General features: G+C 43.0%; 1 protein-coding gene across 2 annotated transcripts; it reads left to right on the top strand.

The window, feature by feature from the left end:
• The first annotated feature begins 3,881 nt into the window (after positions 1 to 3,881).
• LOC123515565 (ribosomal oxygenase 1-like) lies at positions 3,882 to 11,176 on the top strand. 2 transcript variants are annotated; one of them, XM_045274302.1, is made up of 11 exons: positions 3,882 to 4,074; positions 4,703 to 5,138; positions 5,479 to 5,584; positions 5,907 to 6,006; positions 6,421 to 6,641; positions 7,003 to 7,110; positions 7,581 to 7,932; positions 8,074 to 8,182; positions 8,498 to 8,621; positions 8,827 to 9,013; positions 10,703 to 11,176. In XM_045274302.1, the coding sequence occupies exons 1-11, from the start codon at positions 4,024 to 4,026 to the stop codon at positions 10,838 to 10,840; spliced, it is 1,932 nt and encodes a 643-aa protein (XP_045130237.1). In that variant the 5' UTR covers positions 3,882 to 4,023; the 3' UTR covers positions 10,841 to 11,176. The 2 variants fall into 2 exon arrangements, with proteins under 2 accessions (XP_045130237.1, XP_045130238.1); XM_045274303.1 differs by lacking the exon at positions 3,882 to 4,074 and adding an exon at positions 4,197 to 4,390.
• Positions 11,177 to 15,733: the final 4,557 nt, after the last annotated feature.

The raw sequence follows: 15,733 nt of genomic DNA, 5'->3' as shown, positions 1-15,733 counted from the left end.
CTGTTGTCTCTCTCCCATCAGCCCTCAATCCTTATGTCTGTAGATGTGTCTCCTGCATTTAACCCCTACAGTGCTATGACATGTTTTCATATTCAGTCTGCTTACTATTTGGTGATTTTATACAGCTTCAGAAACTTATGTGGGATTAAAATAGTGAAGATTCTAGCCATTAATCTCCTGACATCCATAAACTTTTCCTAATGTAAATGAAATTGTCTAATCACATCCAAACTTATGATAAAAATGCATCCCAGTATTGAAGGGGTTAAGGGAGAGTTATAAGGATATGTATGAAAGCAGGTGAATATTAGTGGATGCTGTGTGGAGGTATGTAAGATATGGACAATCAGAGAGAGACTTACAGGGAATGTGTGAGGGTGAGAGTGAGTGTTGATGTGTGGACAGATTATAGACTATCAGAGAGTCATAAGGAGGGAATGTTTGAGGAGTGTACTCAGAACAAGAGGTTTGATCTCAGGACAGGAAGAAGAGAAAGGAGAGGAGAGAAAGAAGCAAGGAAAGAAGAAAGAATAATGAGGAGGAGAGGAGAGAGAAGAGAGAAGGACAGAAGTGGTGATGATGATGATGAGGAGGAGGGGAGAAAGAAGCAAGAAGAGCCCAGCCATGACCACATAATAGTGAGAACTTCCTACTCCTAGCTGCCATCCTGGCTCTCTCTGTCCATATGTGGCATGATTTAGTTTTTTTTTTTTTTTTTTAGGTATTTCAATGCATGCAGAGAGTGTGTGTGTGTGTGTGTGTGTGTGTGTGTGTGTGTGTTTACTTAGTTGTATACTAGGTAAAGGGTTAGAGCAGGTTTCATAATGTACTGTTTCTTACCCGTGTGTGTGTGTGTGTGTGTGTGTGTGTGTTCTGCATGATCGAGCAACACAATTAGTAAAAAAAAAAAAAGATCTCAAATATATCAGTAAACTGGTTGTACAAGAGAGAGAAAGAGAGAGAGGGAGAAGAGAGAGTAGCTGATTCTGAAGCTATCATTATTATCATTACATTTTCCTAATGTACAAGGATGGCTGGCTTACTTCAGTAAAAGTCTAAAGGTAATACAGAAGCAGGCAGGAAGTTCAGGAGTGAACCAGAGAAAGTGATGAAAGATTGAGAATACTGGTCAACTCTTGCACTCAGCCCAGTAGTATATCCACCCCCCAACTACCCCGCAACACCCGCCCTCCCCAGCACACAACACTCTTGCCACCACTATACATAATATTTGCATGTTTCTGTGAAAATAGATAGATAAGCAGGTAATTTGATTGCTAGGTAGACTGATAGATAAACAAATAGATGGATAGGTAGGTAGGCAGATAAATAAATAGACATATTCGTAGATAGATCATTTGATAGATAATATATATATATATATATATATATATATATATATATATATATATATATATATATATATATATATATATATATATATATATATTCCTCTTATTATCTTTTCATAATGTTGTCCAAGATACACATACATCAAGAACAGATCACCACTTCCATCACACACCATACCACACGACAGCACACCACACCAGCACTAACATCACACACAAGAGAGAGAGAGAGAGAGAGAGAGAGAGAGAGAGAGAGAGAGAGAGAGAGTAATTCTACGGTGAGCAACCATTCCAAGAGAAGATACTACCCGTGCGCGCGTGGACACACACACACACACACACACACACACACACACACACACACACACACACACACACACAATAATGATAATAAAACTGCTGCTGCTTCTCCTGTTACTACTACTACTAGGAACACTCCCTCATACACTTCCATTCCTCGCTTCTTCCTCCTGTCACTACACTTTATGTATTTCAGGCGAGCAACAGCAGGAAACAATGATAATTGAATGAAATGTTGACAAGTTGACACAGGGAAGGACGGGGGTTGGTGAGAGGGGTGTCTTGGTCCGGGTCATGGTGGGCGCCAGGCGGTCTGAATTGGGATATACATAACTATTGCCTTATTTAACACAGTAATGGGTTATTTATCTATTTTGATGGTTGATTCTGGCTTTGCTACACTCCCTTGGTACCTGGAAACACAAGGGGGTGCATGCAAACATTAGTGGACTGATCTTGGGGGAAGGCGCTGCTGAGGTGTCTCTGTGGCCCAATATTTACGTACGTAATTCATTTTAAAAATCGTGAGAACAAAACAGGCACCCAGACTGGAATGCACTACATTTTTAGACGCGACAATTTGGTTAACTAATAACCCAAATATAAAAACGTAACCGGGTGGATTGTTTACAAAACGATCTCCAATCAGCGGTCTTTATTTGAAAATAACGGTGCACAAATACATCATAATGTCGAGAAGGAAAACACAGCCACACTAAATCATATTACATTTTCTGAATACGAAAAATTTTCGCTTTCCAACCAAATAAAGAGAATGGAGATTCCTCGTCGTATAAAGATTTTTGTTTTCTATTTTGGTACCGTTAAAAATTTTGAATTTAAAAATACGAATAGTTAGACTAAACCTTATGGAGTATTATTACTTGGGTCATGTTTTTCATATAATGTAAGTGCTATAGCAGGCACCAAAACAATCCTAGGCGTACTAATTAAAAAAAAAAGTTATATTTTATGCAGTGACATATGTTATTTCTTCGTTAAACAAAAAACACAGTTAGACTATTCTATTACGGCTTGAAACTTGCCTTACTTTGCTAATAACAAATCAGATATCAGGACAATGCCAATTCCATTAATAAAGGATAAATACTTTTACCCATACGCGGAGATGTTTTTTTTACATGTTTGGCGAATGACATCCACCTCCCCTTTTCTCACTCTCAGACTTCACCTGTCCCTCACAACTCCTTCTCCACCTCCTCTTACACCCAGAGTCGCGATAACATCTAGAAACACATGCAAAACCCGAGAAAATGCGTTTAAGAATTGTTTCCGTAGGAGCCGGGCGGAGCTGGGGTGGCACGGGCGGAGTGGGAGCGGGTCTGAAGAAGGACGGTGATTGGTGGAGAGGATACGCGGGTGGGCGCGGATGTGGGTGCGGGTGAGTGCAGGAGCAGGTGTGGGAGCGGGACACCGGGTGTGGTGATTTTGTGTGGTATGGTGTCTGATGGTAGTGGTAGTGTGATGGTGTGGTGTGCTGTGGTGTAGTATGGTGGTGTGGTGTGTTATGGTGTGTGATGGTTAACAGTGGCAGTGGTATATAGTGGTGGTGTCCTGTGCCGTGTGTGTGTGTCCACACGCCCACGGGTATATAGTAAGCCATATTCTGAAACGCTCGATCTGCTCTCTCACCACTACTATTTTCCAAGGCCACAGAGATGATAGTTTTTTTTAATTGGTTCCCAGGGTGTTTCTCCTCTTAATGCAGAAAAGTTGTTAACTAGAATCTTGAAAAACACCATTAGAAACTCTTACAACTTCAGCTATAGTCTGTTGACGAACGTTATAACGATGGTGGTGGTGGTGGAGTGTGATATGGTGGTGATGGTGTGGTGTGCCGCGATGGTGGTGGTGGTGGAGTGTGATATGGTGGTGATGATGTGATGTGCCGCGATGGTGGTGGTGGTGGAGTGTGATATGGTGGTGATGATGTGGTGTGCCGCGATGGTGGTGGTGTGGTATGTAAATTTTCATTATCTTTGACTTTAAGGTTATATCATTATTTTCACTCCGTCTGTCTGAAATCCTTTCATGTGATAGTGAAGTATGATTTATGAAATATATATAGTGTTTTATGATTATGTTGCAGATTGAGGAAAGTAACAGGAAAAACACTCTTGAGAAGCAAAATAATAATGTCTGTGGCCTTTGAAAATCGTCGTGGTGGGAGAGCAAGGCGTTTCGGGATACGGGTCTGGCGGCGGCGGCGGCGACGACGAGTGGCGGGCGAGAATGGACAAGGATCAAGACCAGGGCGAGATGGTCCTTTGGTGTGTGTGCGTGTTTGTTTACCTCAGCTAGCAAGACCGTGAACACGTGACCAGACGCTGCACCTGCGGCTCTGCAAACAATGTCTTCTGTCACCCCTCTCCTGTCTGCCCGGGAGGCATACGCTGCAGAGGTAACTTGTTGGAGGCTCAGGGAAGTGTTGACACAGCGAGATAGAAAACGAACTCAACTGGTGATGCCAAACTGTGATTCTCTGTTTGACTTTTGACCCGTTCACTTGTGGAGTGTATAGTTGTTGAAGGGGACGCCGCATACATTTATCTTGTCTCTTTATAATGTGTTTGAGTTTATTACTTAATCTGCCTTCGTGTGGGCCTTCTTTTCCTTAATAATGGTGAGGCCATCCGGCTATTCTGTGCTGTACTCCGTGGCCTGTGGATCTGTGGAGGCTATGGTTTTGAAAAAAGGAATATTCTACATGTTATTCGGTAGATATTTCCATTAGTATGTTATTGTTTATATTCTTGAGCTGTCTCTCTCCTTAGCCACAACTCCTTCTGGGATCTATATTGGTAAAGCAGGAGTTTTGGGTAGGGAATGCAAAACAGTAAAATTTGATCTTCACAAGTCTATGCAAAATTATTCTTTTATCTTAAAATTTCGAGCTGGAGAGCAAATCTGATTAAAATATGGGTTCCTAAACCTAACTTGGAGGGAGAGGTGCTTTTTTTTACCAAATATTCCATTCTTTTTGTTTGTTATCCTTCATCTTCTTGACTGCTTTCTCTTTAAACTTCCAGGAGGATGCAGAGTGTATTGCAAAGGAGAAAGTAAAGAAGAAGGTCAATGACAAAGGAAAGAAGCCTGTCATGAGTGCTCCTCAAGTGCCAGAAGCAAGCAGTACATCAGAGGTTCAGGTAATCAAGAATGGAGCGGCTGGTTCCAAGACAGAGGCGGATGCATCCAGCAAGAGGAAGCAAGGCATGGACCCTCCACTTGTGCCACAGAAAAAAGTAAAGAAACTAAAACAGAAAAAGAGCACAGGGATGCCTTTTGTTGTGAAGGATATGGAGCCAGATCAGAGTGATAGAGATAAGACGTCAGGTGGGGGCGGTGGTGGTGGTGGTGGTGGTGGGGATCATGAGGGAAGTGATGAGTGTGAGAGTGTTGACGAGGGCTTCCCTCCGAGGCTCGCTGAGTCTTATGACAGTTCCGGGACACTCAAACTGGACAGTGGTAAGCCTATTTTTTTTTTCTTTTTTTCTTTTCTTTTTTTTTATTTATTATGTTTTTTTTTTTTGCTCATGGTACTTTCTTCAGACACAGTATTACATTTATATTGCTTGTTTCATACTTAACTGTTAACTTTTAAACTTAAAGATTTCTCTCTGTTGGGTTCCTTATTTTTTTGCCATTATGAAACAGTTAATATCGTGATACATATGTCTTGCAAGCATACCATCTGTTACTGGTGGTTTGTCTGAAATATTCATGTTTGATGCAGAAATATTTGGTACACTTAAGAACAGAATGTGTGCCGTCACAGCTTACAGTGTGGCACCTCTTTGTTCTGCAGTGTCTGGGGAATCCATCGGTGCTGCTGGAGTGCTGGACAGCCGGGATGAGGGACGCAAGGTGTTCCAGTGGATGATCGCTCCACATTCAGAGGCGTCATTTTTCAGGTGCAACATTTTGACTGCCTGTGTTCTGGGCTGGTGGAGAGAGACCTTCTGTGTGTAGGACAGATTGAACTGCTGAGATTTGCCAATCTAGGTTGTCAGTTTTCCATATTCTGCAAGTAGTGATGGGTATTGATGTGGGTGGCATCAGTTTGCTTCCTAATGGCAGCTGAGTTTCTGTGGATAAATGGCAGTAAGTGATGAGCTTAGTTTGACTGGGTGTTTTCAGCTATGGAGAGTATTCACAGCTGCTTGGGTGTCTTGTCTGTCTCTGGGTTGTAGCAAAGTATCCTGTTGCATCTCCTGACGTCTTCTTCTTTTGCAGAGATTATTGGGAGAAGAAACCTCTGTACCTGAAGCGAAATACTCCAGACTATTACAAAAACCTCTTCTCCACGTCTGTTCTGGACAAAATCCTTCATGAAGTAAGTGTGTGGGCTTGTGAATGTGTGCATAAGTGTCTGATCTCTTCATGGTTGAAGTCACATTGATATAGAGCTAAGTAGATAAATAAGAGCTGTTTTCTCTTATATAGATACACCATTTTGATATTGTATGTGTAATTTTTGCTAAATAATTTTGATATTAAATACTTGATGCAAATCCATTCTACAGCCTGGTGTTTACTGTGTCTTGCATTTTATTGTTGATATCAATATCTCCGGCTCTGTTTACCTTACAGTGGTATAAACAATATAAGGACTCCTTGTATGCCATTCCCTGTGCATCAGCTAAATTTATCACTCATTCTGATAGGAGAAAACTTACTTTATTACTGAAAATCTTGACATCTTTTTCACCATTGCCAGTGTATCAGCTAAATCTATCAATTCTTACAGGAGAAGATTCATTACACCAAGAATCTGGATGTCACCTCATACAACGAGGGCAAGAGGCAGACACACAACCTGGTGGGTCAGGCACACCCGTCTGTGGTGTGGGACTACTACAACAACGGGTGCAGCTTGCGCCTCCTCAACCCACAAACTTTCCACCGCCCAGTATGGAAGCTCCTCTACAACCTTCAGGAGCATTTTAGCTCATTTTGTGGGGCTAATGTGTAAGTGTGAGTGTAAGAGGAGGAGGAGGAGATATAGTTGTTGGTCAGATATTCATCAGTAAGCTTCTTGCTTATTAATATATCTGAGTGCTGAATACATTTTACTAAGGTAGAGAATGCTATACCAGCTATGCTGTGCCAAATCTATGGTGTAATGTGTATGTTAGTCCACAAGATTCTCCTTTCCACTGAGGGCTGACAGGGCCAAGAGTGGATACTTTGGAGCAGCCTGTGGGATTGCCAGCCATGGAGGAATCAATTGCATGACTGAGGTTGTTTGATGTGGCACTGTTGGGTGTAGTTTCCCCATTGTGGTAAGGCATAGTGACATCTAGGTAATGTTTCACCTTTGGTCTGGCAGGTACCTCACTCCACCTGGTACCCAGGGATTTGCTCCTCACTGGGATGACATCGAGGCTTTCCTTCTTCAGCTGGAAGGCAGAAAACACTGGAAGGTCTACAAACCCAGGTAATTTGTGCTTCATTTACTGAGGCACCTCTTGTATACACTGTTATATTTCTTTGCAGAATGTTAACCAACAGTGCTGTAAAAACTATTATGTCAGTAAAGTTGATGTGTACCTATTTTATGTTGGAATGCATAACAGGTTTTATTTCCAATTGATTTGATTTATCATTTTGCTGTAGTGCTTGACATATGATTGAATATATTTTCTGTGTTATGTGGGATGGTGAAGTTGGGCTGAATATACTGTAAGTAATAGGTGTCTTTGAAGCTCTGAGTCACTTTTACAACCATGCAGGGAGTTTGGTGTTATGTTCTTTCTAGCCGTCTACAAAGTGGCTGGCTATGTTTGTCTGCGACCAGCAGAACTTGACAAGATGGATCAAATGAAGACATTAGTAATGTAGAATTTGAAACAGACAGCCTAGAACTTTACTGCACACTTGTAGACTCATATGTGTCTTTTCCCTTAGATCAGAGGAGGAAGAACTTCCAGAGTTTTCAAGTGAAAACCTCAGCCAGGATGAAATAGGGGAGCCAGTCCTTGAAATCACCCTGGAGGCTGGAGACCTCCTCTACTTCCCCCGAGGGTACATCCACCAGGCTGTCACTGACGAGAATGTGCACTCCATCCACATCACTGTGTCCACCTACCAGAGAAATTCCTGGGGCCAGTACCTGCAGAAGCTCCTCCCCAGGGCAGTGGACCTAGCCATGGCAGAGGACTTGGAGTTCCGGAAAGGCTTGCCACTGGACCACCTGAGAGTGATGGGTGTGGTGAACAGTGACATGGAGACACCCGGCCGCTCAGCCTTCCTCAGCAAGGTGTGTTTGCTGCAGACAAATATTTTCTTGTTTGGGAGCTGTGACTCATACAGGGGACTGCAGTTGCTTGTATAATGGTTAGAAATAGACTGATGAAAATATTGTTCAGAGAAATGTTGCATTCTTATGACGAACTCCCAGGTGAAGGAGCTGATGGAGCGGCTGCTGCTGTATGCTCCCTTTGATGCTGCAGCAGACCAGTTTGGTGCAAACCTGATGCATGATGCCCTGCCCCCATTGCTGGGCCCAGGTCAGAGCTTACACACTCCTTCCTTCATGTAGATTTGCCTTTAGAATAAACTACCTGTGCCTGAGTGTACTGAACTGTGTGTGAGAGGAACAGAGGTGCTGTCTTCACTTAACTATTTTGCTGCATCATTTTGACCTCCCTTTCCACCGGGAGTCAAGAGAGCAAAGTGTGAATGATGTGTTTATGAGTGTTTGATGCTTTGTTTTGCCATCACTTGAGATTGCCAATGATTATAATGTAAATGTTGCCTTTCTCTTCTTCCTGACTGTTCCTCACCATCATCATCACTGTAACAACTGCTTCTTCCCACCACAGAGGATAAGATGTGCAGCGTGCACAGCGGGGGAGAGCGGTGGTGCAGGAAGAAGCAGAAGGTCATCAATCGTGTCGAGTTGGATCCAGACACATACATTCGCTTGATTCGAGGCAATGTGATCAGGTGAGGAAGTTTTCTCATGCTTCTGTATTGGCTGTGTGACTGGTTTGAGAACACAGATTGATTGCTGTTAATATATCAATTGTCATGAATACAAGGAATGCTCTTCGGGTTTTTTACTAAATAATCTTCACATCTTTGGGTGTTGTATGGTGGTAAGTGGGACACGACACTATGCATTGAACCTTTTACTCCTCCCCGGTATCAGAATGGTGGCAGAGGAGGATGGTGTCAAGATCTACCACTGCCTGGAGAACACCCGAGAGTACCACCAGGAGGAGCCGCAGTTCTTTGAGATGTCACACGACCATGCACCAGCTGTGGAAGCGCTCATCCACACCTACCCCAAGTACATCACTGTGGAGACTCTGCCAGTGGAGGGCGATGATGAAAAGGTGAGGCTTCGCTTAGGCTTCTATTCATAAATCCCTTGCTCTCTCACCATGACAATTTTCCAAGGCCACAAAGACGACTAGCTGGGTATTCAAGACAGTTTCTCCTTATAATAATCTATAAATCTTGCCAGTCCATCACCAAAACCATAAAAATACCCTTAAAAACATGAACATCTTCAGATAAAGCCTTTGGAAAGAAGTGATGGTGAGAGAGCAGAGCACTTAATAATACTAGCCTTAGAGTTATTAGGAATGGGGATGGTAACTGGCTGGAATGGGGCTAGGTGTTGGGGTTGGGGTCTGATAGGTCGGAATAAGGCTTGTGGATGAGGTGAGGTGTATGCTGTGGTCTTGTTGGTGGGAAAAGAGCTGGGGATATCTATTTAGTGATACAGGTTGGGGTCACTGAGGGATGGGAATGGGGTCTAGGTGAGGCTGGTGCCACTGGTGCTGATAAGATTATGCCATGTCTTTGTTTGTCTTCACACTGGTTTACGCACACACCAGCACACAAACTAAACATTCCTCTGTGTACTCTTTCACCATTTTATCTCTTTATCAGTGTATTATCATCATAACACTTTCATTATTTCTTACTTATTTACACACACTTACACCATCTCGTATTCACTCTTCACTTAAGTTTTCATGCTGTCTTTATTATTTCATCTGATTTACGGTAGACTTCAGAATTTATGCAGTGAATTGAGTCAACTTCATGTCTTGTGAATGCCTTCTTTTGCTAATAAACTTCCTCATATGTGTGTGTGTGTAATGAAAATAGTAGTAATAAATAATGATAATAATAATAATAATAATAATAATGATAATAATAATAATAATGATAAGTAGTATATTGAAATTGCAGTACAATTATACATACTGAAAATATACAAAGGATAGGACAGGAGATGCTTAAGACTTGACTACATTAAACTGTCCCATTGGTTAATTGTTTGCGCTGTGGAGTGGTCCTTGGCTCCCTGTGCTGCCTTTAGGACCAGTATCTTGTGGTATTGCTTGGCACAAATGTGATGTGTTTAGGAGCATTGTCTTGTGGTGGTTGGTGCCTTTAGGAGCATGATCTTGTGGTGGTTGGTGCTTTTAGAGACATTATCTTGTTGTGACACAGACCAGGCATCAGTGGGGGGCTAGTGGCATGCATAGACGTATGTATAATTCACCACAGTCTTCTGCTTGTCACCCAGTCAGCTGTTCCCCTACGGAAAGAGCTCATAGCTTGTACTGACATATCTTCAGGTAGGACTGAGACTACACTGCTCACTGAGTCAGTGAAGCCATAACCTTTTGAGTTACATCCCGTACTTACTTGCTGTTAGGTGAACCGGGGCCACACATCAAGAGGCTTGCCCATATGTCTCACTGCACCCTTAAACCTGGGCCCTCTCAGTTGTGAGCTGAGTGTACTAACTGCTACATTACACTGTGTGTGTGTGTGTGTGTGTGTGTGTGTGTGTGTGTGTGTGTGTGTGTGTGTGTGTGTGTGTGTGTATTTGTTTCTATAGGTGATCATGGCTCACTGCCTGAGTGGGAGAGGACTGGTAGTGGCTGCCACAGATTCCTTAGAGAAGCCTCAGCTTTCTTTTAGCTAAATCAAACTTTGTGTCTCTTGAATGGTTTGTTTTGCAAATAGATTTACTTTGTGTTTGTGTGTGTGTATTCACATAGATGACCGTGGCCCGTGGGTTGTGGGAAAGAGGACTGGTGGTGGCCGCATCCCTTACAAGAACCGTGATGATGACTGATCCAGGGAGCAAGTCCACAGTCAGTCCTGTCTTTCTGTACCTTCCCTCCCTCTCCTGCTAGCAAGTGACAATAGAAGTACAGGTTTTCTAAGGTACTAATTCTCTTCTTCATGTTCAATGCCAATGTGTACAACCTTGCAGTGTTGACAGTTTGTAAGATTTCACAAATGGATACCGTTTTTTTATTATTCTTTTTATAGTCATGGAAGCCATGTGCTACTACAGTACAGATCATGCATTTGTTGTTTTGTGAATTATTAGGCAGGTTTTTTATATTAGCAGCATTTTTGTACACAGAAGCTCAGTTTGTATCCATTGCCACATTTGTGACGAATTGTATTTCCATTACTAAACTCTATATCTTATTTGGTAATTAATAAAAGTGAACTTAATGTCACCTCAATTTCTGTGTTAACCTAAACACTACTTGTACTCAAATATTTTGTTGTATGATGCCAACAACTTTTCATAATGGAAGTTTTTTTTAGAAGTACAGTTGTCAGAGGTTTGCTTGGTCCTGGTGACAGCTTAGCAAGAGTCTTGCTCCATCAGTTGTAAGAAAAGCATAAACATTTACCCAAGAGAATACAAGTTTGTGGAGTTGGGGAGGTTTTAAGGATTTGTCTTAAAGATAATAATGATGGCTGTTCCACCTCTAAAAAACACCGATGATGAAAGAAGTTATTGTAATGGTAGAACTTTCCAAGGACTTTTCTTGATGTTAGTTTTATAAGATAATGTTCTTATCAAATGGAAGAAAAGAAAAACAGTCATGAAAACCAAAATAACCATCAATGAATCCTCAATAAGCATGTCTTATGAAAACCCAAGGCATTTCACCCGTTCACTGCCTTGATCATCCACTGCCACCACTCAACCACTTTTAAGATGGTTTGAGTGGGCACAGATAAGAGAATAAAAGGTTAATCTCAGCTATTTTGTCTACAGAACTATTTTAGAAACTATTAAGTATCTAACAAGTTCGTGAGAGTGGAGGATTTTGAGTAATAGTGGTGCACTCGGCTGTGGTGGCAACTGAGCTTTCTCACCACGAGGGTCAGGGTGGACACACAGGTCATGAGGCACAAGGCGGGATCAAGCATTCCGGAAATAGCTAAAAAAATTGGTAATCGTTAGTGCGACCATGCTCTTGACCAATGCCTGCTTTCTGCTCGCCTACTCAACTATACACACATTTCTTTCCAACTCAAAAATAAAGGTAAAGGCGAATGTTAAAAGTGTAGCTATTTACGTTCGCCTTGAATATTAACATCACCCCTACAATAAGTTTCTCTTTCCCTCACATATTTGCACATTGTATATTGGTGATTAAAAGTGAGAAAAAAACCCCACACAGTTCAACTATTTACTCTTGACAGCAGTATTAACTTATCCTTCTGTCTCATCTACCCTCGCACTAGAACTCCTTCACTTATGTTATTTAGCATGTTTCTGTGGTCCACCGTCCTTGGAAGGCTTCCAGGGAACTAAGAAAGTGTTAAGAATACCTGTAATATCATATGTAATATCATCTCAGCTCTCTCTCTCTCTCTCTCTCTCTCTCTCTCTCTCTCTCCTGACTGTTCTCTCGCCCTCAAACATTCCCAGACGTCATTGTGTACATATTTGAGATACCTGCGATGCGTAAAGACAATTAAAGGCTAGAAGGGCAAGACCCGGCTCGTACTTTCCCCACCCACATCACAGTAATCATATTGACAAGCCGCACTGCCAATGAACGCCGCTGATCTGCGCCAGTGACGTCATCCTTCGCATCCCCGCAGCCCGATTGGCCACGGGAGACAGGCATCCGTGGCGTGTGTGTGACGTAGCTCCATGACTCAGCTCCACCAGCCCGGTGACGTCATGACCAGTATCATAATTTATCTCTTTATCTTCAGGGAGGCGCGCGGCATGAATATTTCACGTAGTAAGGTGTAGAGTAAAGTCAAGGGTGATATGATAGTATTCCATGGAAATCTGCGTGTAAACAGTGTGGAATAGTGACATTTAGGCCTCCAGTGGAGTGCTTTACTTGTGTTGCGAGGCTGGATGGCTGAGCGGGACGCTGTACACCTGCGTCGAGGCAAACATTTCCTCCCGTCACACTTGAACCAACACGGGCCGCCAGGAGATGCCTGCGGCGGGCCCATGACGTCACCCTCGTGGCTTTACCAGGAAGATATCAAATTTTATCGTAGACCTTTCATAGTGTTCACGTCGGTGAAAGATGCACTCTGAATCCCTCCCTACCTAAGAAAGCGAAACATTGTGGAGTAGTGGCAGATGCGACTGGCTGTCATTAGAGTAATGTTATGTCAACAATTAATTATCACATTCCTTGATATAAGAGGCATAGTGGCTTAGATACTAAAGAATCCCATTTCCTCTATGAAACAAATGCCGGAAGCTTAAATGTGGAGAAATAAGGAAGTGCATTCCGGCAACTGAGGCTCGGCTGAGGACCGGCATACCGCGGGGGGAGGCGCTGTCACGCTACACCTGTCTGTTGTTGGGTTCCTCCCGTGCGCGGTGGTGGATGTAAGTGTAGTGTAGTAGCGAGTGTGTGGCAGTGTAGCAGTGAAGCAGTGTAGCAGTGTGGCAGTGAGGCCAGTGCCGCGTCTAGTGCCACAAGGAACATGTGACTGCTAGACTCCCGGACTGACACAATGTGGTCTGCTGGTGCTATTTGACCAAGAGCAAATTCCTGCCAGACCGAGGAAGGAAGGAACCTCTCGCTGTGTCTGCTTTGCTCAGGGTAAAGCAAACAAAAGCCAGAGCGCGTGCATGACTTCAGGACATTCACATCACCTACGCATGTTACCGGAACTGGCGGGGACACCTGCCAATGGGCCTTCCTCTTCCTCCCCGCCGCCTGTGCCGCAATCCGCAAGGTGAGCCTGAGGGACACTCCTTGAAAGCAGACCGTGTAACAAAGTAATCTTGCTGAGTGTGATTGCCGAGACATCTGTAGCCTCTACTATATCACCATCACTAATAACAGCAACAACAACAAAGATAGCTAAACAATGTCACTGCATGTATTTTTTTTAGTACATTTGAAAGTAGGAAAAAAGTCTATCGAAGCAAATGACGTTTTCTTCCGTAACGTCATCGCTTTACTTTTGTATCACTGCATAATTTACAACCAGTGACGCTCGGGTATATGTTAAGGAATAAAAGACAAGTAGAAGAGGTTTATGCAAGCAAATTCACGTTTTCTTGAGTAAAGTAAGCGCTTCGTTTATGTAAAACTGCAATGCTTACCAACCAGTGAAGCCTCCATTGGTGCAAGGACTCGCTCCTCTCCTGACACGAGAGAAACACACCAATCCAGGTTACGTCAAGGGGCTGGAACGATGCCAAGCCAAGACAGTGATGAGAGGTAGACCTTTTATTGCTGACAGATGTTACTAGTCGCTACAGGACACAGCTAACTTAATGTCCACAGCCAGAGTGGATGCACGATAGACCTTCTTATTAACCTCTTCAGTACCAGGACACATTTTAATATTTATTCTGCTTAGTATTTGGCGATTTTATACAGATTCAGAAACTTATGTGGGAATGAAAATATTAAAGACTCTGGCCGTTAATCCTCTGACCTCCATAGACCCTTCCTAATGTAATTGAAAGCGTCTAATCACACCAAAAAATCATGATAAAAATCCTTTCTAGTACTGAAGGCTTTAAGACAATGCTTACTATGGCGTAATATTCAGAGCCAGATGGATGGAAGACAGACAATTTTTTTTCCTATTATCATTGCACAACTCTCTTTACGGAACAAAACTGCCTTATGGATGAAAGATGGACCTTATTTTTGAGGCAGAAATCGCTGCACGACAAAATTGCCTTAGTATTCAGTCACGAGGCTTGGAGGAGTGTAGTGTGGCGTGACCTTGGGCGGGAAGCACGACGCGTCAACTGCTGGAGCGGTCTGCACGAAGGTCGCTCTCCTGGAAGTCTAATTATACAACAAGGCACTCGCGTCTTGTCTCTGTGGGATGCTGGGATACTGGTGTTGTCTCTGTGGGATGCTGGAGTACTGGTGTTGTCTCTGTGGGGTGCTGGGATACTGGTGTTGTCTCTGTGGGATGCTGGGATACTGGTGTTGTCTCTGTGGGATGCTGGGATACTGGTGTTGTCTCTGTGGGATGCTGGGATACTGGTGTTGTCTCTGTGGGATGCTGGGATACTGGTGTTGTCTCTGTGGGATGCTGGGATACTGGTGTTGTCTCTGTGGGATGCTGGGATACTGGTGTTGTCTCTGTGGGATGCTGTGATACTGGTGTTGTCTCTGTGGGATAGTAGATTACTGGTGTTGTCTCTGTGGGATGCTGGAGTACTGGACCCACCGATATTTATGACCCGCGACGTCCCAGCGATTAGTTGAAGCCGTAGTTGAACATGACCTTCTAAAGTAATCAGTCCTCTTGAAGTTGATCCTTCTTTGAGATCAATATACTTCCTCTCTCTGTGGAATACTGGATTTTTTTTTTTTTTTTTTTACGTATATTCATCACACGTAAAGAAGCAGCGATATATGGACTCGCTGTCGTGACACTTCAAAGTTTTCATTTCAGTTCAGGTCAATATTGTTTACTCACATGAAAAAGTACCATAAGAACACGATAAAAAGCTAATAAAGTTATAAAAGGAAAACTACATACATAAAATGCTAAATCAAATCGGTACATCGTGATCTCCTGAGCTGACAGTAGATGGAAGTAATCAGTCTCTCTAAGTTTTTTTTTTATAAAATTAATCCGCTATTAATAAAGTCGCCGTGCCTGGGGCAATGATGCTCGCCTAACTTGGTAGGAGGAGTAAGTCCTCAGTCATGCAGTCCCTCACACAACCGTGTCTCCTCACAGAGTCTTGGAAGTGCATGGAAGGGGATTATCAATGAGTTTTGACAATGTCTGAGAGTGCGATGACTTTGAATTCATCT

The sequence above is a fragment of the Portunus trituberculatus genome, chromosome 39 (assembly GCF_017591435.1).
Source record: "Portunus trituberculatus isolate SZX2019 chromosome 39, ASM1759143v1, whole genome shotgun sequence".
NCBI classification, from domain to species: domain Eukaryota; kingdom Metazoa; phylum Arthropoda; class Malacostraca; order Decapoda; family Portunidae; genus Portunus; species Portunus trituberculatus.
This window is presented reverse-complemented; position numbering and strand designations above follow the sequence as displayed.

Bases quoted from the DNA above. Each gene is read 5' to 3' on its own strand.
- LOC123515565 (XM_045274302.1), top strand. From the start codon at position 4,024: ATGTCTTCTGTCACCCCTCTCCTGTCTGCCCGGGAGGCATACGCTGCA. The intron at 6,007-6,420 runs GTAAGTGTGTGG...CAATTCTTACAG, and splicing joins TGGACAAAATCCTTCATGAA to GAGAAGATTCATTACACCAA. The intron at 8,622-8,826 runs GTGAGGAAGTTT...CCCCGGTATCAG, and splicing joins ATTCGAGGCAATGTGATCAG to AATGGTGGCAGAGGAGGATG.